Consider the following 23,017-nt stretch of genomic DNA (forward strand, 5'->3'; position numbering starts at 1 on the left):
TCTTTCATTGCAGGTGGAGCTCACGGCAGTTGGAAGTGGCAGCAATGCCCGGGGGACAAACCCAGATGGCAGTACCACAGAAAAGCTTGGGCACAGGTCAGAAGACCAGCCTGATGATCCTCAGGCAAAAATGGACTATGTTGGGAATACAGCAGAGGCGGAGGGACTCCTGGTGCCGCTGAGCAGCCCGGGAGACAGCCTTAAGCTGCCCACTCCTGACGGCACTGAGGCTAGCCACAGCAGGGCCAACTGCTCCTGGACTCCCCTAAGCACCCAAATGAGCAAACAGGTTGACTGCTCTCCAGCCGGGGTAAAGGCTTTGGACTCTCGGCACAGTGTTGGGGAGAAGAACACTTTCATTTTGGCAACTCTGGGAACTGGAGTCCCCGTGGAGGGAACCCTGCCTCTAGTTACCACAAACTTCAGTCAGCTGCCGGCACCTATCTGCCCTCCTGCCCCTGGGTCGGCCTCCGGGACCCCCTCGGTTCCTGATCCATTCCAAGTTCCCCTTTCTGTCCCAGCCCCAGTTCCCCACTCAGGACTAGTTCCAGTCCAGGTTGCCACATCGGCTTCAGCTCCTTCCCCTCCCCTAGCACCAGTGCCTGCTCTAGCCCCAGCAGCACCCTCGGTGCCTACTCTCATCTCTGATTCCAACCCTCTCTCTGTGTCAGCCTCTGTCTTGGTGCCTGTGCCAGTGTCTGCTCCCCACTCAGTCCCTGTGCCCTTGTCAGCTCCTGCTCCTACCCCTCTCACAGTCTCTGTGTCTGCACCTCCCTTGGCTCTGATCCAGGCTCCCGTGCCTCCTTCAGCTCCCACTTTGGTCCTTGCTTCTGTCCCGACTCCAGTTCTAGCTCCCATGCCAGCATCCACACCTCCAGCAGCTCCTGCCCCTCCGTCTGTACCAATGCCCACTCCGACCCCGTCCTCTGGCCCGCCCTCTACCCCCACCCTTATTCCTGCCTTTGCTCCTACACCGGTGCCTGCGCCCACCCCAGCCCCAATCTTTACTCCAGCCCCCACACCCATGCCGGCTGCCACACCAGCTGCCATCCCCACCTCAGCACCCATTCCAGCCTCCTTCAGTTTGAGTCGAGTGTGCTTTCCTGCAGCTCAGGCACCAGCTATGCAAAAAGTCCCCCTGTCTTTTCAACCAGGGACAGTGCTGACCCCTAACCAGCCGCTGGTATACATCCCACCTCCGAGTTGCGGCCAGCCACTCAGCGTGGCTACACTGCCAACCACTCTGGGAGTGTCTTCCACGCTCACCCTCCCGGTCCTGCCATCTTACCTGCAGGACAGGTGTCTCCCGGGTGTGTTGGCCTCTCCAGAGCTCCGCTCTTATCCATATGCATTTTCTGTGGCCCGGCCTTTGGCTTCAGATTCAAAGTTGGTGTCTTTAGAGGTGAACAGGCTCTCCTGTACTTCCCCATCCAGCAGCACTAACAGCCAGCCTGCACCTGAAGGGGTCCCTGGACCTTTGGCAGATACCTCCCTCACCACTGCTTCTGCCAAGGTGCTTCCAACTTCACAGCCTTTGCTGCCAGCCCCCAGTGGGAGTTCAGTCCCACTACACCCCTCCAAGATGCCAGGTGGCACCGATCAACAAACAGAAGGGACTTCCGTCACCTTCTCTCCTCTCAAGTCACCTCCACAGCTGGAGAGAGAGATGGCCTCTCCACCCGAGTGCAGCGAGATGCCTCTTGACCTCTCCTCCAAGTCCAACCGCCAGAAGCTTCCATTGCCGAACCAGCGGAAAACACCTCCCATGCCTGTGTTGACCCCTGTGCACACCAGCAGCAAGGCCCTCCTTTCCACAGTCCTGTCTAGGTCTCAGCGTACAACCCAAGCTGCCGGCAGCAATGTTACTTCCTGCCTAGGCTCCACCTCTTCACCTTTTGTTATCTTTCCTGAGATGGTTAGGAATGGAGACCCAAGCACCTGGGTAAAAAACTCAACTGCTCTGATCAGCACCATTCCTGGCACATATGTGGGAGTGGCCAACCCAGTGCCTGCATCCCTGCTGTTGAACAAGGACCCTAACCTGGGCCTTAACCGAGATCCTAGGCATCTCCCCAAGCAGGAGCCCATCTCCATCATTGATCAAGGAGAGCCTAAGAGCACTGGTGTCACTTGTGGCAAGAAAGGCAGCCAGGTTGCTGCCGAGGGACAGCCAAGCACAGTCAAATCCCGTTATACCCCAGCCCGCATTGCCCCTGGGCTACCAGGGTGCCAAACCAAGGAACTGTCTTTGTGGAAACCTACAGGGCTGACAAATATGTACCCACGGTGTTCCATCAATGGGAAGCCCACGAGCACCCAACAGGTTCTGCCTGTTGGCTGGTCACCATACCACCAAGCATCTCTGCTTTCGATTGGCATTTCTAGTGCCGGGCAACTAACCCCCAGTCAGGGGGTGCCTCTCAGGCCCACCAGCATTGTTTCTGAGTTTTCTGGTGTGTCATCTCTTGGTTCCAGTGAAGCTGTTCATGGACTTCCTGAGGGGCAGCCACGGCCTGGGGGCCCCTTTGCCCCAGAGCAGGATGCTGTCACAAAGAACAAAACTTGCCGAATTGCTGCCAAGCCTTATGAAGAACAAGTCAATCCTGTGCTTTTGACTCTCAGCCCTCAGACGGGGACCCTGGCACTGTCTGTTCAGCCTAACAGTGGGGACATTGGAGTAAATCAGGGGTCTGAGGAATCTGAGAGCCACCTCTGCTCTGATAGTACTCCTAAGGTGGAAGGCCCCCAGGCAGCCTGTGGCCTGAAGCTGGCAGGGGACACAAAGCCTAAAAGCCAAGTGCTGGCTACCTATATGTCCCACGAGCTGGTCCTGGCCAACCCCCAGAACTTGTGCAAGATGCCTGAGCTGCCTTTGCTACCTCATGACAGCCACTCTAAGGAACTCATTTTAGATGTGGTTCCCAGCAGCGAGAGAGGCCCCAGCACAGATCTTTCGCAGCTTGGAAGTCAGGTGGATCTGGGACGGGTGAAAATGGAGAAAGCAGATGGCGATGTGGTCTTCAATTTAGCCAACTGCTTCCGGGCTGATGGACTCCCAGCAGTTCCCCAGAGGGGCCAGGCTGAAGCGCGGGCTAAAGCTGGACAAGCTCGTGTGAAACGGGAAGGTGTTGGGGTCTTTACTTGCAAGAACAGTTGGCAGCCAGATGAAGAGACAGAATCTCTGCCACCCAAGAAGGTCAAGTGTAACAAAGAAAAGGAAATCGAGGAAGAACCACAGCAGCAGCTGCCACCACAACCACATGATAAGCCCATGGTCCGGAGTTCCGTGGGGTCCAAGGTGAGTGCCAGTGTATGGCCTAGACTTCCTGATGGTCCGCTTCACTTGGGGGTCTTGAGCAGCTCAGCCGTGTGAACAGAGCTGATGAATGGAGGACGGCTTTCCATTTTTAACTCATGTTCTCTGTATATGATATTTTCACCTGGAAATGGCCAAGCTCATTCCATAGGATGTAGGAAATGATTTCATCTCTGGGCCAGGGAAGCCATTGTCCTAGATATAGTTGGAACGCCTGAGAAGGTATTGGTGAAGGAAATCCCTTAATCACAGGCTCTTCCCCAAGGAACAATTCTTCCTGGTTCTTTAAAGATGACAGACCACTAGCCTTGGCAGTTTGGGGCCCAGCGGGGAAAGGAGACTGATAAGGTCATTTTGGCCTCACTTCTTCATAGCTCTGTGATGTTGATTAATCTCTCTTATCCTAAGTTCCTTCATCTCTGCAGTGAGACAAATAATAATACTTATTTAGAGGGTTGTTGGGAAGATTAAATGAGATGTTGATAGGAAATATCCGAACAGGCAAATTGGTAGGGATAAGAACTAGCCTGATACTTGCCTAAGGATGGGGAGGCCTGGAGGGTTTCCATTCAGGGGGATGAGAAAGTTTCTGTACCAGGCAAATGATGATAGTTACACAATTCTGTGTTTATACTGAAAACAATTGCATTGTACATGTAAGTTAGTGAATTGTTACAGCAGAGCTCAGTAAAGCCATTACAATTAATGAGATGGCATACAAATGCTTAAAATAGCAGTTGGCACGTAATTAAGTGCTGGTCGGTGTTAGTGGCTGCTTTTGTTTTTGGTATGGCAAACAGAATGGCCCCTGCCCTCATGGAGCTTATGTCTTGCCATGTTGCCTGGATGACAAGTGGGCATAGTCCTTCAGGTATGCGATGGATAGCTCGGTAGGCCAGTTGAAAGATGTCGGGGGCAAAGAACACAGTTACAGGAGAAGGCAACCGGCACTTCCAGGGTTTTCCTTTGGAAACCAAGTCATCTAAGTGTTTTGTCAGGTCCCATTCTCTTGAGGAACAAGTGACTGATAAACCAAGCTAAGATGAATAGTGAATTCAAAACAACAGCCCCTTGCTGGAGATGGCCAAGAGGCAGAATAAGCTCCTGTTACTTGCTTGAGTTCCTTTTTCTTTCAATTCTTTATTATGTTTTGTATTTATTTTCTGTGCTCACGTGTATGTGTGTGGCACATGCATGCTATAGCATCTGTGTGCAGATTGTAGGACAATGTTTAGCAGCTTTCTTTCTACTGGGTAGGTACCAAGACTTGACCTCAGATTGTCACAAGTAGCAGCAAGCACCTTTACCTGCTGATCCATCTTGCCTGCCAAAGAATGATGCTTCATTTGATGCTGGCCCTACTTTAACATCCCTTAATGCGAACACTGATCTCCTAACTTCTCATGCAGCTGGGGTGTGCCATATATTTTTACTTTCTGCTGCCCTGGCAGGAGATCCAAACAGAGACCTCCTCTACATGTTCTCTTTTACTTTTTTTGTTAACCTTAGGAAGTAAAAGTTAATGGTCTCTACCCAAAAACAGCAGCTAAAAACAATATGTGAAATAAGTCAGATGTGTTCAAATTGATGTGCACTTAGCTTTATTTTCCCTGCCTTAAAATAGTTTCTCTTTGGCAGTACCTGAAGTTCAGATTTTAAGCAGTCATTCCTCTTTCCTTGCTAGTTTTCTGTTCTCTAACACCTTGGTTCATAGGGACTGCCAACAACTTGCCTTTCATTGAGCTTAGTCCTCTGCTGAGTGAGCAGAGGGTGGCAGTCTGATGGGGCAGTAGGTGCTCCCTATGCCTGGAGAATTGAGGGTTTTTTCCCTCAACTATCCCAGCAATAAGATGACTGCCACCCTGTTTCAATGGAACTAGAGGTTGATAACCTAACTAGAAGGTGATATGGATGTGATTAGTCTTTCATCCCGGTGACTAAGTATCTGAGAAAGCAATGAGAGAGGAATGGTTTGTTTTGCCTTATGGATTCAGAGATGTCAGTCCCTCATAGTGGGAAGAGTGTAGAGGACTAGAACTGCAGTTCATGGCAACCAAAAGGAAGGAGGGAGGGAGGGAAACAAAGAGAATGAATGTGAATGAGAATATGAATGAATACATGTCTGTGGTACGGGGCTCTCATTTTCCTATGTTGTGTTTGGGTGTTCATGTATACAGGTACCTGTGCACCAGAGGTTCGTCTTGGGTGTGATTCCTTGTTAGCTGTCCACTTTGTGTTGTGAATGAGTTTGTCTGGAGCCAGGAGCTCATTTGGTATATTAGAGGGATTTCCCTAGCTCTGCCTTCCCAGTGCTGGTATCCGAAGCATGCACCACCACTCTTGACTATTTTTCCGGTGATGAATTTTCATGGTCTTGTAGCAAGTATATGACCTACTGAATTCCCTCCCCCACCCATAATTTTCTGATTCCATCCGGGCCCTCAGCCTACAGTATGATGCTCCATACCTTTAGGGCAGGTTTCCATCCTTAGTTAATTCTCTCTAGAAAACACAGGTACACCCACAGGTATGCTGTACTAGGAACTTGCCAATCCAGCCAAATTAATAAATCAAGATTAACTTCATGTAGTTCTTGTTATTTTTAGACAGGGTTCCTATGGCTGTTCTAGAACTTGCTCTGTAGATCAGACAGAAATCTTCTTGCCTCTACCTCCTGAGTGTTGGGATTAGGACCATGCCTAGCTGACTGCAAGTGTGTTTAATTCTTTCTCCCTTCTTAAAACCTAACTTCACAGATTCACAGTACTAGAAACACCTACCTTACCGTTTCTTGTTTAGTGACATAGAGAAACCTTAAAGCTTGTGAAAATTTGTGGCTTTGAGGCAGAGTTCCTACAATGTGTATGTAAAATGATATGTCCCGATATGTGGGAATGGGACTGGGCAGGAACAGTGGACAGAGAAACACATAGGGAAGGAGATCCCTTGAAAGCTGGTGAGAAAAGAGGCCCAGATATGGGGACTAGGAGCACCAGGGCTCAGTTCCAGCTCCATCTTTCTTTCTTCAGATATAAATAAGCTACCTTTCAGGGTGACCTGGTAAGTGGCATCCCTTCAGTTAGTGTGTATGCTAGGCTGCGTGTGGCCCAGGAAAAGTCAGTTGACCTCTTATCTGACTCTGTTTCTAAAGCAAATGAGAGTTGAAAGTGATACAGAGAGTAAAGCATCCTTAAATATCCCCAGCTTCACTGTGAATGGTGTCCCGGACCTGTCCCTGTCCACTGGTTCACAGGGAGATGGGAATCATCCTTCCTGTGTAATGGTCCACTTGCTGTAGTTGAGTCCATTTCCTGGTGTTAACTGACACATGAAAAAACTTTTCCTTGACTTGCCTGTTCTCAGAATTACTATGAATTGATAGCAATGCCATCCACAATGAAGTTGTTGAGCTATGTAATTTACCTAACTTGCAGAAAAGGAATTTTTGTTTAATGCCCATTTCTACTTGTGTTTGGGGACACGGAGCATGGGGCCCAAGTTTGGACCTTTTAAGAAAAAACATTGGATGTTTGTTGAGGGGCCATAAATACAGAGTCTGTAGACCTCTGATACAGATCACTGAAGAAACCAGTAAGGGTACTTGACTAAGTCCAAGAGATCCTTTATAGCCCACCATGTCCTATAATACTGTGACATACATACTCCCAGTCCTAACTCTGGTAGTTCATGTCCATGTATAAGCAACAGGCATATGACGTGACCCTTCCTAAGAATGGAGAACATTCTTAAGAAGCAAAACTGACCTCAGACCTGACTTGTCTTACCTTTACACAGTGCCGGAAGCTGCCTGGAGACCCCCAGGAACCCACCAAGAAAAGCCCCAGAGGGGCTTTAGATTCAGGAAAAGAGCACAATGGGGTCAGGGGAAAGCACAAGCACCGGAAGCCAACAAAGCCAGAGTCCCTGCCTGCAGGAAAACGAGCAGATGGTCATGAGGAAGGTAGGTCCCAAAGGCCATGCATGACCTTCCAGCCTAAACTCCAGAGGGATCCAGTGGAATTTTGGTGGGGGGAGAGTAGCTGAAAGATTGAAAGATTGAGTGGAAAATGCATCCTTCTCTGCTGTGGAATAAAGATAGAATTGGAACTCTGAATTTAGCAGTCAGGGAGAATGCATGTGCTCTGGTCTCATGAAGAGTACCACACATTCTACAGTCTTAACATTGAACAAGGTGATTTGCAAATGGACAAAGAGTAGTCCTACAATAGAGTCAGCAACCCATTTCCATGAGGGGGGATCTAGGCTCAAAGAAGACGCAGCTGTAGGAATATTTATTCAAAAACAGCAGAATTGGGATTCCTTACACTGTTTTCTCTATCTTTTGGTATGTTAGAAAACTCCCATTGTAAAACCAGAAACAAATAGCTGACTAGCTAGCTAGCAAGGTAGAAAGGTTAAGCGATGTCTCAAACCCTTTTTGTCAGTTAAGGATACCCAGAATGTTTGGGTTGGGTATAGGGTATACTTGGTCTGTATACTGTACTGTAGATGGTCCTTCACTGCCTTCATGGGAGATATCCAGGCATTCTTGGCTACAGTAGTCCATGTTCCTGATCTTGCTCATTGACTCCAGCCTGACCTTGTTAAGGACTGTTGAGGTTGCTCGTCTTTGGAATAGGCTACAGCTCAGTTAGAACTTAATGAACACGCAACAACCTTTGCGTTATGTAGGTAGAGATACTTTGGAGCATGCTGTTAAATTGATTCTGTGCATTGCTTTTATTGGAGTCAGCAAAAATGACCCAGCCCCCAGTTTTGAAAAATCACCATTCCCAAAAAGAGCTGGGTAGTGATAACGGCATAAGGAGAGTCAGCTGGGTTAAGCTGGGGTAACTGCGGGCTCGATACAAACCTCTTGGTTTTCTCATTTGAACATCCCATGTGGGCTTTCTGGTTTATAGATTTCTAATTGTTATATTTCTGCCTTCTGCCCCTAAACCACACATCACTCCAGGTTCCTTGGAAAAGAAAGCAAAGAGCAGTTTCCGTGACTTCATCCCAGTAGTTCTGAGTACTCGGACACGCAGTCAGTCTGGTGAGTAAGACTAAGTAAGGTAAGGCCTTGCTTTGGTATCTTTGAAAAGGTAGACATGTATTTGAATGATTTTGCCATTGGTGGTTTTGTTTCCCTGCGCTAAAATGACAGGCATTTTGCAGGGACAACAGAGTCTTGAGTCGGAGCAGAAGGATTGCCTGAAATTTTAGGATAGTTTGTTTAGCTCTGTTAGAAATTTGACATCATCTCTTGTTAAAGAGCCAGTGATGGGAAGAAGAAAGGCCCCTGCCGCTCAGGAAATTTGTGCTCCAAAGTATTACAAAGTATTATGATCATCGAGGTCCATCTGAAGTACTCAGATATTCAACCTTTAGGCTTTAATCTCATCACCCTATGCAACAGGCATTATCAGAATTGGAAGGGTCATTGAACTGTATGGGCCGGCACAATTACTTTTGTGCCACAGAACTTGTATTGGGTTGGGTCTAAAGAAGATAGCTGTTTCCAGTTTGTGCTCTTCTCTGCTTGCTCTCTGTTGGTACACAAGACAGGGAGGGGGGGTTGCCTGCATTCACCCAGATTTCCATGCAGATTAGAAGGAATAGAGATGCATAGTCCAGAGAAAAGTCAATGATCTGACATCCTGTTAACTGGTACCTCAGCACATGGCATGCTCTATGGTAATTGGGGCTTATAGTGATGGCCTGGAGGCCTCATAAAGTCCTCAAGTGTCCTCTGAATCATCAAAGAGTGATTACATTATGGCCAGTTGCATTTTGGTGTTAAACACATTGTACTGTATTTCATTCTTTGGAAATTGGTGATTTCTGTGTGATCTCTATGGTGATTCTGTATTAGCCAGAATATTCGATTAACTAGAACATTCTGTTCCTTGCCTGGTCCATATAATGTAAAGTTTAGTGGGATAGTTGCTGTCTTAAGCACTTGACCAACTGGAAGCTTTGCTTTAGGGTGGTATTGTTTGTTTGTTTGTTTGTTTGTTTGTTTGTTTTTTCTTTCTGCTGACCTTACTAGAGTCTAGGAATTGCTGAGTTTAACATCTGGGCTTTTGGGAGAAACTTGGCAGTGTTGCTTCTAAGGAAGGTGTGAGATCTGCAGTGTAAAACCAGGCCAATTTAGGATTGTGCTTTTATTGTTAGCAGAGTTAAGGGTAAGTGGGGAGAGAGAAAGTAGCCTCTTGGCAAGGTGACCTAAGAGGATAGGAAAGATGCTGTTTGTCTTGGGCTGATCAGGCTTCTACTTGTCCAGCAGCAAGGAACAGCTGCAGTGGGTGGGCAGACAGACTAGAGAGAGGACTCCACCCTTGAGCTTCCGAGACACTGTAGGAGGTGGGATTAGTTTAGTGGAAGGAAGCCTGCTGTGTTTCACTGGGACGTGCCTGACTCAGACTGTGGCATAGGAAAGGGACTTCTTACCTCTCCTCTCTGTCAGAGACACTCTTCTTTTGTGCTCTTCAATTCTGCTTGGCCAAAGTAGCTCTGTTAGCCATATTGGTGGGACCACAAGGTTATTAGGGCTTACGTTGTCATACCAAGCTTCCTTCCTTCCTTGATCTTAGCTCAGATCCTACTTACCAAAGAGCAAAGAACTGTAGTGTTCTCCTGCCCTTTATGCAGTGGTTGGCTCCTGATCAACTCTAAGTGAGAGTTTGTGACTTGAGTTCAAGTTAACTGCACCATGGACGAACGAGGATGGTTCTTAGTACGTTATGGTTATATATGGTATTTTAGACCCTATAAAGTAAGTACTTAAGAGTGAAATTTCATTTGAGCCTCCAGAACAATCCTTTGAGTGTACCCCTAATAACTGACAGAGCCTGATCTTGAACTCAGTTCTACAAATTTCTACTCCAGGGATGTTAATCCCTTGAAGAAATACCTGAGTGTCTTCTGTATATCTCATATACATATATGAGTATATGTATATACTTCTGTATATCTGTATATCCATAGGAAGCATCTGCAGTTCCTTCACTGGTCTGGCAGACAGTGACATGGGAAGCCAGGAGGTCTTCCCTACAGAGGAAGAGGAGGAGGTGGCCCCCACCCCAGCCAAGAGAAGAAAAGTCAGAAAGACCCAAAGGGATACCCAGTACCGCAGCCATCATGCCCAGGACAAGACCCTGCTGAGCCAAGGCCGCAGGCATCTGTGGCGAGCCCGAGAGATGCCCTGGAGGACAGAGGCTGCCCGTCAAATGTGGGACACTAACGAAGAGGAGGAAGATGAGGAGGAAGAGGGCCTCGTGAAGAGAAAGAAACGGAGACGGCAAAAGAGCCGAAAATACCAGACGGGGGAGTACCTGACTGAACAAGAAGAACAGAGGCGGAAAGGGAGAGCAGGTAAGGCTGGCTCTAGGCTGCTATTCCTTTTGTGATATCAGCTGGGAAACTTCTGGCATGGTGTCATTCATGCCCCCACTTCACCAGCAGGAGGCCTTAGGACTGACAGGAACCTGGTGCTAGTATTCAGCCTTTGAATCTATAGTGAATGAACTCAAACTAGCCTACAAACTAACCTTTTAAAAATAGGCATCTAGAGTCAAGATGTTGGGTTCCAAGTAGAAGCCTGCACCCCTGGCCACTCTCCCCAATACTCTCGACCCTGCTGAGTATGACGTGTCTCTGGAGACCTGAAAGGTACAGGTCAAGTGCTTGAGCATAAGGGCCTGGCTTAATCGGGAGTATCTGCTTCAGTATAACAACCCCAAACACCAAACGCATCTCCAGGATCCTGCCTTGATTTGTTGGACCTATGTAAGATCAGCAAATATTTATCCTAATTTCAGACTCACTCTCAAGAACTCACTTTTAAAGTCTGTGGCAGGTTTGGGAACTCTCCTCTTCTGGTGTTATGTTTTCAAAACAGACAGGGACAGAGAGGAAGACTTATCCAGGAAGGAAAATTGGACACAAAATTTAACATCTCCTACTAAGTTTGGAAAGGATGACTCTATTCTTGCATGAATAAATCTACTATTAATTAAAAAAATAGGCATCTAAACCTGTGGTCCAAGCTATTGTGATATTCTTGGCCAGTGTCATACCAAGGAGTTCTGGTTGGCTTGACAGAGTCATGTCTTTGGAGAATATAGGCTCTCTCTTTTGTAATATTCAGTTCGAAAGCAGGACGAGCCAGGTGCACAAGACAAGCCAGGTATGGTGTATAAGTCTGTTGTCCAAGCAGTCAGGCGGTTATGGTCAGAGGACAGTGAATTTGAGGACAGCTTGGGTTACATAGTGAGACCCTGTCTCAAAACAAAGAGGGAGGCTGCCATACCGGTATGCCTGTGTTCACAAACTAAAATGCAGTGCAGTAATTCTAAAGGCAACAGAAAACCTTGGAATATGTAAAACTTGGCTTTCTCAGTTAAAGCCACAAGGGGGTTTTTTACAGTCAAAGTTTTGAGGTGACACAGGTGGTCCTGAGCTGTGAAAGCAGGCAGTTGAAAAAGAAAACTTTCTGTGGCCATGTCAACTGCTTTAAATAATCATCATGGAAAGATAGATGGTCACAAAAGGCTTGCTCATACACACACACACACACACACACACACACACACACACACACACACACATACACACTTCATTAAGTGCAGTTCAGGACTGTTCCCATAGTGGGCTTCTAATTGAGCAAAAAAAAAGCCCATCTCTGGATTCCATAGCGACACATTTGTCTCTTCTTATTCTCTGACCTTTCCCCTTGGAACAGCAATGGTTGTCTCTTACAGCGAGTGTATTCACTTTGAGCTTCTGATAAATATGTATAGTCCCCTTATTACCTAAAACAAAACAAGCGCACGTTCAGTAGGCAGTAGGTCCTGGGTATGCTGTACTGCAAAGAAGGATTAACCTCATTTCTGACTCTGCTGAAGTGGAGATGTACCCGATACCTTCCCTACGCTCAAGAGTAATTGAGCTCATTTTCATCAACTGTCTGAACAAGTGGGGCAATTTTCCCCTTCTTTTGCCGGAACTGTAATGGATTGGTCATGAATGAATTGTCAAACCATTGGCCTCTGCCTCTTGTTAGGATGCCGAGAAGCTTTTGTATTACCCAGTCCTCTCTAATGAAGGCTGTTTTCCCAGCTTGGGAGCTTCTCCTAGAATTATCAGCTCGCTCTTCTATTTTTTCATTTGTTTTTCTTTCATTTCCTTTTTTTCCTTCCTTCCTTTCTTTGTCCTTTTCTTTTAAATATTTTTCTTTCCTTTGAGACAGGGTCTCTCTATTATACAGCTCTGGCTGTCTTGAAAATAACTATGAACATAACCAGGCTGTCCTCAAACTGACAGTGAAGCACCTGCCTCTGCTTCCCAAGTAGCAGGATTAAAGGCTCCTGTGACACTCACTATTCCCAGCTCTATCAGAAGGACCTCTTTGGAATTTCCTGGTCCATCTGCATAGCACTGAGATAGAAGTTGCCCCAGCATGCATGATAGAGGCCTAGCTAGCCTTCACTAAAACATGTGTAGTAACATGCAGAACACCAGTGATTGAGGCATCTTGCTTGTTTGCAGGTAGCCCAGACTATTGAGAAGTAGGTCGTTCTCCTCTGAGTATGTCTGGGAGCTTTGCATCCAAGCCACTGGTGTTGGTAAATCTTTCCATGCAGAAATTTCTTTTAAAAATATATTTCTATTGATTTTTTTATGTTTATTCTAGCTTGTGCACCACATGCAGGCAATTCCTGAGGAGACTAGAATAGGGAATCAGAACCTCTGGATCTGCGGATGCAGAGAGTGGTGAATCACGGTGTGATCACTTGGAATCACTCCTGTATCCTCAGGAAGGACATCTAGCGCTCTTAACCGCTGGCGCATCTCTCTACCCTGGACGGGAAGTTTTTAACAAGCATGGCCCTCCTCACAAAGCTCCAGTCTCCCTTACCTACTTACTATCTGGCTTTCAGGCCAGGGTCAGAGAAGTAGGAAATGGACAAGCCAGGCAGATCACCCTACTCATGTCTAACTCTCGTGACCTCTCCTTCCATCCTGTGCCTGGCTAGCTTCCTTCTCATTCTATCAAAGAGGTAGAAAGACCTCTTTCCATGCAACTACATAGGCTAGCATAAAGCTCTGGCTCTTCTGCCATTGAATATACTCCAGACTTTGCCCTGCCTTTCTTCACTGAACTCTGTAATGTGGTTTCCCCATGCTTCCCAGAGTTTTCACAAGGCCAAGTTCTGGTCTTCCTCTTGCTTTAACCCAGACTTGTTGGGGCAGAAGCCCTGGATTAAGGCTGCGAATGGTTGGTGTATGCCTTTAATTACAGCATTCAAGATGTAGAAGTAGGTGAATCTTTGAGTTCTAGACTAACGCGGTCTACATAGTGAGTTTCAGGTCATCCAGGACTATATACTGAGACCATGTCTATAAGACAACAAACCAGTGACATGTGGTGACACATGCCTTTAATCCCAGCACTCAGGAGGCAGAGGCAGGCGAATGTATGTGAGTTCAAGGCCAGCCTGGTCTACATAGTGAGTTCCAGGACTTCCAGGGCTACAGAGAGAAACTCTTGTCTCTAAAAATAAAATAAGAAAGCAGTCTAGAATCCGCAGCACCCAGGACACAAAGGCAGGTGGTTTTCCAGGCAGCCTGTCTCGGAGCAAGAGCGGGGTGGGGGTGGGGGTGGGGGGTACCTGCTGGGAAAGTGAGAATCAGTTTTGCTTAATGACTGTTCCTGGGTATATCAACCACACTCCAGCCCAGGCTGGGGCACACAGTGGCTAACACAAAACATACTCGATGGTTTTTGTTCTGTTTGTTTTGTTTTGTGGGCTTTTTTGTTTTCTTTTCATATTTTTTGTCTTGCTGAATTTTTTTGTTTGTTTTTCATGTTTGTGTTTTGGGGTTTTGGAGAGAGGGAAAGACATTTAAAAAAAATTAAGGGGTTGGGGATTTAGCTCAGTGGTAGAGCGCTTGCCTAGGAAGCGCAAGGCCCTGGGTTTGGTCCCCAGCTCCGAAAAAAAGAAGAAGAAAAAAAAATTAAAAGTTGGGGGGAAAGACCCAAGTTTGACTGTTCTTGCTGGAAGCGTCTGAGACCATGTAGCACAGCATTTTGTGGCCTTATTGGAAGGACCCACTATTTCACTAGGTGGAAGAAAAGGATAAATAGCTAGGGCTTCTTTTTTTTTTTTTTTCCGGAGCTGGGGACCGAACCCAGGGCCTTGCGCTCGCTAGGCAAGTACTCTACCGCTGAGCTAAATCCCCAACCCCGGAATTCTTTCTTAAATCCATAAGCTACACCCGGTTCTCCAATTCCTTTTTTGTTGTTGTTGTTGTTGTTGTTGTTGTTATTATTATTGTTTTGAGACGGGTTCTCTCTGCACAGTCTTTGGGATCCTGGAACCCATTACATAGACCAGGCTGTCCTCCAACTCATAGAGAGCCATCTGCTTTTGCCTCCCGAATGCTTGCACCACCTCCCACCCCAGCCCATTCTGTAGTCTTGAATGGAGACTCCTACATTTACATCTACCTTTGGCAATTTTACAGATGACAGTCCATTTCTAGTTTGGGGTGGGAGTGAGTTGCGAACTCTGGGATTCCAATCTTTTCATCTCACAAATGGTAGAAACTGAGGTTGCATTTACTTCATAGCCTTATTGATCTGCTGTATGCTAGGCTGGGTTGCTCAGTCTTGTGACAGAAACCCTTACCCATAGTGCTTGTACTGAAGTCATATAATATTGATGCCTTAATCTTCATAACACTTTATAGAAGATTTGGCTTGTATAACCGCAATTAATTCTGCTACTATTTTTGGGTGTTGAATTATATTCTCCCCATTTATTATATGGGAACCAAAGGTCAAAGAGATTATAGATAGTTTCTACCCCTTTACATGGTTAATGGTAAGCCAGGGATAAGAAGGAAGCTTTTAGCTGGTTAGGAATGCTTTTGTGTACAATGCATAGTCTTGGGTTTGAGTCCCAGTACTGTGTAAACTAGCTACAGTGGCATATACCTGTACTACTAACACTTGGGAGGTGGAGGCAGGGGAATCAGAAAGTCAGAGCCATTGACTGCATGGCGAGTTGAAGGCTGACTGGTTCTATAGCACAGGAACAAGTCAAAGAGACCCTCCCTCAATACAAGGTTGAGGGAGGAGACTGACTATGTAGCCACACGTACAAGCCACATAGCTCCATTGCCAATAGACACAAGTGAATGGTTTATCTCCCCTACACAAGAGGTTTAGGGCAGACCCTATAGAGCGAGGCTCTTGCTAGTGGAGTTTGTAGTAGACCTTTTTGAAATTACAATTCTGGACACATGTTGTTGCCATGTGATACCAATGACCTGATTTCTGATCAAAGGAGGCAGTATCTTTCTGCTATTACACACAAGTTAAGTAGGCCCATACTAGACTGGGGAGTTTCTGTTGCATTGACTTTGGTATCTTCAGACAGTGACTGACAGGTAGTTAGGAGGTAGGGAGAACCGAGCTCATAAAGTTAACCCCCTACCTGTACTTGAAACCTGCTATATCTGACACTCCAACAAAACTGCTAAGTTGCTTTTGATTTTGGAGGGGGAGGGGGTGGATAAAGGCTTAAAAGAAATTCTGGTTTGCTCTGAGCTATGGGGAGATCCTTTAAAAACGACCCACATTTGGGGGGCCAGTTAGATGGGCTGCCCCCTGCTGGCAGGGCAGGGAAGTGCCTCCTGCAGGTAGAGGAGAGATTTCTATGGTGAAGCACTAAAGGAGTGTGTTCCATTTCTCTTACAGTCATTCTTTCCTGTTTCTTGTTCAGATTCAAAGGCCCGTAAGCAGAAGACTTCCTCCCAAAGTTCAGAGCACTGCCTCAGGAACAGGGACCTTCTCTTGTCCAGCAAAGCCCAGGGGATCTCGGACTCACCAAATGGTTTCCTTCCAAATAACCTGGAGGAGCCAGCCTGCCTTGAAAATTCAGAAAAGCCATCAGGAAAACGAAAGTGCAAGACCAAGCACATGGCAAACGTCTCAGAAGAGGCAAGGGTATGTGGCCATCAAAGGGACCAATATGAGGGCTATTGGCTAGAGAGGCAGACTTTCTAGCAGGCCTCTCTAGCAGGAATTCTCTCAGGGAGGGCAAAAGGAACAAGTAGATGGGAGTGGAGGGATCCACTGATCTGTATGAAAGTATTCTTCTAAACTTGTTCTAGAAGCACTGGGACAGATTTGAACAGTTCAAACTAAGGTTATAGTTAACTATAGGGTTTGACCCCTGATTTCTTTCCCCCAACAATCCTTGTACGTCCTTTGCGTTAAAAAAAAGTATGGCAGGGTATTGGCCTGGACAGATTATTTACAGCTAATCAAGAAGCTTCTGTCTGAGCTTAACTCACCAGAAAGCAGCCGTGAAGCTCTCTGAGACAACTGAGGTAGAACATAACTTTTGGAAGCCAGGATTTGGTATCCAGACCAAGGATTCTTGAGGGTCCAGGTTAGGTGCTTTCTCTACCCTGTCCCCCTTTCCCATGCTTCTGGAGGAAGCAGCCTAGCAGCGAATGAACTAGGTACTTAGCAGTTAGGCAGGCAAGCTTTCTTTGAACCCTTTTAAAAATTACCAGTTCATTTGCTTCTGAGGTTTATAACACCTGAATTGGTGCCCAATTCTACAATGTTCCACTAAAGAAGAATGAAATAGTCCTCCTGTTGGGTAAGTTTGACATTTGAAGGAAATGAATTGAAGGTCCAGCGTGTACCTGTGATAGGTATCTGCCTTGACAACAGAAACTCAAATGAGCACGTTGGGCTGGTTTGGTTAGTTACGGACGGTTCTTATTCTTCTGACTAGCTTCCAAGTAGGGATTCCGAAACGGTACTAGCGAAGGACGCTTGTCTTTTCCCACCCCTTCCTCCCCCACAAATCCTTGTTGCATCTTACACAGGGCACTCAAGTCTGTTTGCTCACCCTTAAAGACGGAGCTGATGCTCCCTGCCCCTTCTGTCTCACAGGGATGCTTGCGGGGACAAAGGAGGCAATATCTGTGACAGGCTTTGATAACTGCAAAGTGTTCTCTGAGGGTCGGTGTACATCCTTTCACTTCAGCAGAGACAGGAATGAGAGAACTAGATGTACAGCATGACAAACTGTCATCTGGCATGGCAAGGCATCCATTGCCCCAAGCCATAGACGACAAGAACGGTAGGGTAGGGACCACTGGGGGAGTACAGACAGGTGCTTGGCTCTGGCCTGCTCCCGTTGTCACTTTTTATTTAATGTATGTGTTTATATTGTATGTAGAGGTAAGAGGACAAGCTCTAGTGTAGGTCTTTATCTTTGTCCTGGTTTGAGACAGTCTCTTTGTTTTTCTGCTACATGCACTGCAATGGGCAAGCAGAAATGAATTTTTTTCTGTGGACTTTTCTGTCTCCATCTCCCCATAGAGCATTGGGTTTGTAGGCACTTGTGTCACAAGTCCAGCCTTTGTATGAGTTCTGGAGACTCGAACTCAGGTCCTCAAGCTTCTACAACAATTGCTTTTACCCACTGAGCCATCTCCCTAACTCTCCTGTTGTCGCTCTTAAGTCCTGTGTACATCATAGAGTTAGGCACTTATATTCCAGTCATTTTATAGTGAGGACTTTTGAGAGGTGACTCAGTGGTCCTGCTTGCCACAATCCGGACATGAAACAAATTTGTCTGCCTCCGGAGGAATCCTGGTTGTTAGTGTGCCTTGCAGTTTCTGAATAAGTGCTTTCTGCCCATTTCTGGGACATCCCTGGGAAGTAGGTGAGTAGGCAGAAACCACTGACACTGTTCTGACACAGGTAGAGGTTCCAGGGTCCTGCCCTCCTTCCCATCATTCCTGGCTACTCAGATGGCCGCAGCCCACACAGAGGTAGCCAGCAGCCTGCACTCAGCAGTACATTCATGCTTCTGTCTGCTTGTTCTGTCTGGCAACGTGTCTGCTAAAATGTTCTCCTGGAGAGGGTTTTGTCTCCCTGTGGGGCCTCCCTTCCTCCCTCCTGCCTTTCTTTCTCTTCCAGTCATCACCACCTGCTCCAGTTGCCCCCATGGCACGGGGCTTTGTAGTAGGAAGCAAGGCAGGGGGAGGATGGGGGATGCTCCTGCAACACTAAAGCATTGGACAAGGGCTTCTTCCCACAGGGGCTCGGAGCCAGGAGGAAGAGGAGAGGGGGAGGGGTCCTTTTACATGTCCTCACTCCTCCCCCTCTCAGGCTGCCTTCTTGCCTGCTCTGCCAGCCTGGCCTTCGGAAAGAAACTTACTCTGGAGCCTGGCTTAGCTTCACAAAACCTGGGTAAATTGCATTATATTCTCCATCTTCCTAGCGACAAAGCAGTGTCATAGGGTTGGTATATTCTTGCTGGCAATTGTACTTCCACCCGTCTGCCATGGAAACTGATCAAGACTTGCTGAGATTTACCAGAGGGCACAGATTCGCTGGACCTACATCTTTTATCTCTTTGTGCTCCTTTCTTTATGTAACTTTCCAGGTAACTTTTTTTGACTACCCAGGCAGGGCTTTGTACACAGATAGCTTGAATCGAACTAACACAAAATTGTGGTATCTGATAATACACCCAGTTCTGACTTCAGTGATGTAAGAACAAAAGAGAAGGTGACAATGTGACCTGTGCCCCAAAGGAACTTAAGAACTAGCCAGAGAGCTAGGTGTAGGGGGTAAAGCGGGGGTTGCTTGTTCCTGGAGTTGAAGGTCAGCTTAAGCGAAGTAGTGAGACAAGAGTTGTAAAGGAAATTAAGGAAAAAACTTACTAGTGGATTCAAGAAAACAGCAAGAAAATAAGAACATGAGGTGTCAAATTATAAACTGGGAATCAGCTCTGGATTTGTAGGAAGGGGGCAGTGGGGCTGGAGGGCAATAGAAGAGCGTAGAGAACAGGAGTGTAGCAACCTCTGGATGCTTGGAGGGCTTTGAGTAAATGCTCATGTTAGCTCCATTGGAGCATAAAAATCACTCTAAAATATAGTGGCTCTACATGAACAAGAAGCATATATCCATGTATCATCTTAGTTTCTGGAGCTCAGGAATTCAGGAGTAGCTTAGCTGAGCCCAGTGTGGGGCTTTGCATGAGGTTGCAGCCAAAGTGTTAGGCAGTGTTTGTTTCCAGTATATGGAATTCATGCTCATGGCTAGCAAAATGATGCTGGGGCCTGTATTCCCCTCAAAGGGCTTTCCTCGCAGAAGATGATTTGAGAAAGAATCAAAAGGGAACCACGGTGTCTTTTGGGACCTGGCCTTGGAAATCATACCCCATTCTCTGTAGTCTTACCTGGGCAAGCCTTATCCCAGTGTGGGAAGGGAGCTATACAAGACTTTGACTATCAGGGGTAGGGTCCTCGGGGTCTTAGGGTGGCCACCCCATTACGCTTCTATCTACTTTCTCGCGGATTAATATCTCTCTTATATGCAGGGTATAAAACTCTGCTAACATCCCTCAGGTGTCATTCAGTTCGTAGCTTTGATTTGGAGTCAGATGCAGCTGAGGCTGCTCCCATCTTTGAACACAGTTGTTATTCCTCACCTAGAACCGGAGTTTGAGATACAAGTGACCTGGGCCCCTACAGACCAAGGAAGGCACAGTAGAGAAAGCACAGGAACTTCCTGTGTACCTTCGATCCAAAATGAGGGCAAGGGAAGCACTCATGGGTGACTTCTGAGGACAGTCCTCTCAGAACATTTGGAGTCCACAGCCTCTCAGAGGAGTCAGACTTTACTTCAGGGGTTTTAACTAGTTGATGGCAGAGGCAAACTTCAAACCCAGCCCTGTCTGGTTCCAGAGTCTCACAGTCCACTGCCCAGGATGGGCCTGAATATAATCTTAGGCCATGCTGTGGTAAAAGATAGGCACGCCTGTGCGGTTGGATACGGGGCCAGGTTTATACATGAGTGAAGGTATTGAGAATTGTGACCAGTCAGACTGCTGTATCTCTGTTCTCATTACCTGGAGACACAGCTTCTCCAAAATTTCACCAATGGACATTGAGGCCAGGTGCTTGAGAGATCCTGGGCTGCCTCTTTCCAACTTTCAGTCCTTCCACCATGCCATGATTTATGGGGCTGAGGATCTGATATTTTTACCATTTACCCATGGAAATGCAGAAGCAACTTTTCTTATCTTGAGAAGAGCTCACATGGCTAGTGACTAGCCTAACCCCCAGTCTCTAAGCTGACAGTAGACAGGGCCACTTGGCATATTCTCAGTAAAGTAAAACATGAGTGCCGGATATAATGAGGTGGCTTTGGCAGCCAGATGGCATGGTCATGATGAATTGGATATGTCGCCTGACCTGACCCAGGACTTCATTTCTGTTTTCCAGAGCAAAGGTCGTTGGAGCCAGCAGAAGACACGATCTTCTAAATCTCCCACTCCAGTGAAGCCCACAGAACCATGTACACCCTCTAAGTACCGAAGTGCTGGCTCAGAAGAGACCTCAGAGTCACCCACTGCCCGACAGATTCCCCCAGAGGCACGGAGACTTATAGTGAATAAAAATGCTGGGGAGACGCTCCTGCAGCGAGCAGCTCGTCTGGGTTATAAGGTGAGTAAGCTTTCCTTGAGCAGGCAATGACAAGATGGGCCTTAGGGAGCAGTTATACCATGGGTGCCTCTGGGGCCTGTGTCTGGATGCTCTCCCTCTACTGTGCCTTGGAGGCTGCCTTGCTCCTTATGTGGGAAGGTGAGCTCTTTGGAATGTCAGTTCAGGAGAAGCGCAATTGACAAGTAGCATAATCTCATCCACTACATTCCGGGGCTAGGAAGGGGATTTGGAATTTTCACTTTGTCTTAGGTTACTTAAGGGGGAGTAGTGGCTCCCTCAACCACACGGGGTGTGGTTATCTCCTGTAGTTTCTCCTCATTTTGGCTTTCAGGTAGAAGGGTCAAGAGCATGTTCAATAATCCTGAGCTAACCCACTTGTACCACATACTTTCTTAAACATGGGAAGGAGAGCAAATAAGGCTGCCTGCCTGCCTGCCTGCCTTGTTTTGTTTTGTTCTATTTTATAAGACAGGGTTTCTCTTTGTAACGAACCTGGCTATCCTGAAGCTCAGTTTGTAGATCAGGCTGGCCTTGAACTCACAGAAATCTACGTGCGTCTGCCTCTGCCTCCCGAGTGATGGGATTAAAGATGTGCACCACCCTGCCTGGCACAAAGCAGCACTTACTTTATCATATTTACAAGGCCTTTGATTATAGTAAGCTTATTGACGTGAGTTAGCAGTATGAAATGATATGGCAAGATGCATGGGGTAGATTACCCAGATGGTAATCCCAACCCATGGGAGGTAGAGGTATGCAAATTAGCAATTGAAGGCCAGCCTCCTCAGCTACATAGTGAATTCAGAGCCAGCCTGGGCTACCAACAAAAGAAAATAAAATGTGTCCGATATCACTTATGACATTACTTTTGTTTGAGTGCAAACAAATCCTGTGACTCCCATGTGCCAAGGAGTGGAAGGACTGTCATTTATCTTGGTGAGATTTACCTGAAGCTGTGTGTTGGTACACATTTTTACCCTTTTCTGCTCTTTGTTGAAACAAATACCTTTGGCTATGTATCTCTGCCGTGCTCCGTGATGATTTCCTCGGGATTTGCTTGTGGATGTGGACATCTCAGAGTTTATCTTCTTTATTAGGTGTTTCGTGCCTCTGAAGGGTACAGACTGGTCTGTGCAGCTTTCATGGTGTCTACATCAATAGCCAGTTTACCGTTCTTGAGTATTTAGTATAGATGTCTGCATGGCTCTCAGGGAGACCTCAAGATACATTGAAACCCAATCTCTGCAGAAATAGCAAACAGGCAAACATTGAGGGCAGACGAGGACAGAGCTGGAACTTTGTCTGGGGAAGAGTGGGCATCTTATTAGTGAGAGGCAACACATCCAGCCTAGGCACAGAGTAGAGTAGCTATCTCCAACCATCCTCTCGTCCTGTCTCCTGGGCTTCCTGCATGTGTTGACAGCAGAACTAGTGTGTACCATGTTCCGGAAGCCAGTCACCCAATGGCACTGCCAATCCCCATCCCAGTTTATTCATAGATTTGTACCACAGTAGCAGGAATGCTTCAAGTCACTTGAGTTCTGTCTCTGGTCCTGCCAACTCAGCCTGGGGAAGGTAGCATTACCCGAGGCTGAAGGATAGAAGTGCATTGTGGGTATAGCTCTAGCTTAGTTGCTTTGCCTAGCAGGCACAGAGCCCTGGTCTCAATTCCCAGCACTACATAAATAGGGGGAATGGTATATACCTTTATCCAAGTATTCAGGAGGCAGAGATAGGAAGATCTGAGATTTGGGATCAACCATTCTTGGCTGCATAGGGAGTGTAAGAGCAGCTTGGGCTACAACAAGACCCTGTCTCAAAGCAAAAAACCAAACTGAGTTGTGGTTGGTGGGAGTTTCTGAGCCTGTCAAGACCAGAGCTCCCATCCATGTTTTGTAAGCTCAGAAAGGTGACCTCTGGGCAGCAAGGGGAGCCTCTCTGAGGACCTTACCCCAGTGATCACCACCCAGATGAGTGCTCTTGGCCATAGGAAATGTCTTCCTCCTGCCAAGGGGACAGCTCGGGGCTGAGATCCTGTCTATAGAGGCTGAGAACTATGTTCACAGAAGATTGTGAATTGTGTCTTCTGTTTCCTCATACAAAGGATAGGCTGTGAACCTTGTCAGACACTTGTGGAGTGGCAAGCCT

The 23,017-nt window shown here is 47.0% G+C and overlaps 1 protein-coding gene and 1 pseudogene across 3 annotated transcripts in view; both read left to right on the forward strand.

Moving 5' to 3' along the window:
- Bcorl1 (BCL6 co-repressor-like 1) overlaps positions 1-23,017 on the forward strand; it is a 67,703-nt gene that overhangs the window by 27,113 nt on the left and 17,573 nt on the right. For all 3 annotated transcript variants that reach the window (NM_001191587.2, XM_087599635.1, XM_087599636.1), the window contains 6 exons: positions 14-3,298; positions 7,112-7,277; positions 8,292-8,372; positions 10,307-10,693; positions 16,111-16,334; positions 20,648-20,869. In NM_001191587.2, coding sequence (NP_001178516.1) covers positions 14-3,298; positions 7,112-7,277; positions 8,292-8,372; positions 10,307-10,693; positions 16,111-16,334; positions 20,648-20,869 — 4,365 coding nt within the window. The remainder of the gene's footprint in view (positions 1-13; positions 3,299-7,111; positions 7,278-8,291; positions 8,373-10,306; positions 10,694-16,110; positions 16,335-20,647; positions 20,870-23,017) is intronic.
- Positions 10,898-11,354, forward strand: Ndufb4-ps3 (NADH:ubiquinone oxidoreductase subunit B4, pseudogene 3; annotated as a pseudogene).

Source organism: Rattus norvegicus, chromosome X (genome assembly GCF_021556685.1).
Source record: "Rattus norvegicus strain SHRSP/BbbUtx chromosome X, alternate assembly SHRSP_T2T, whole genome shotgun sequence".
NCBI lineage: Eukaryota > Metazoa > Chordata > Mammalia > Rodentia > Muridae > Rattus > Rattus norvegicus.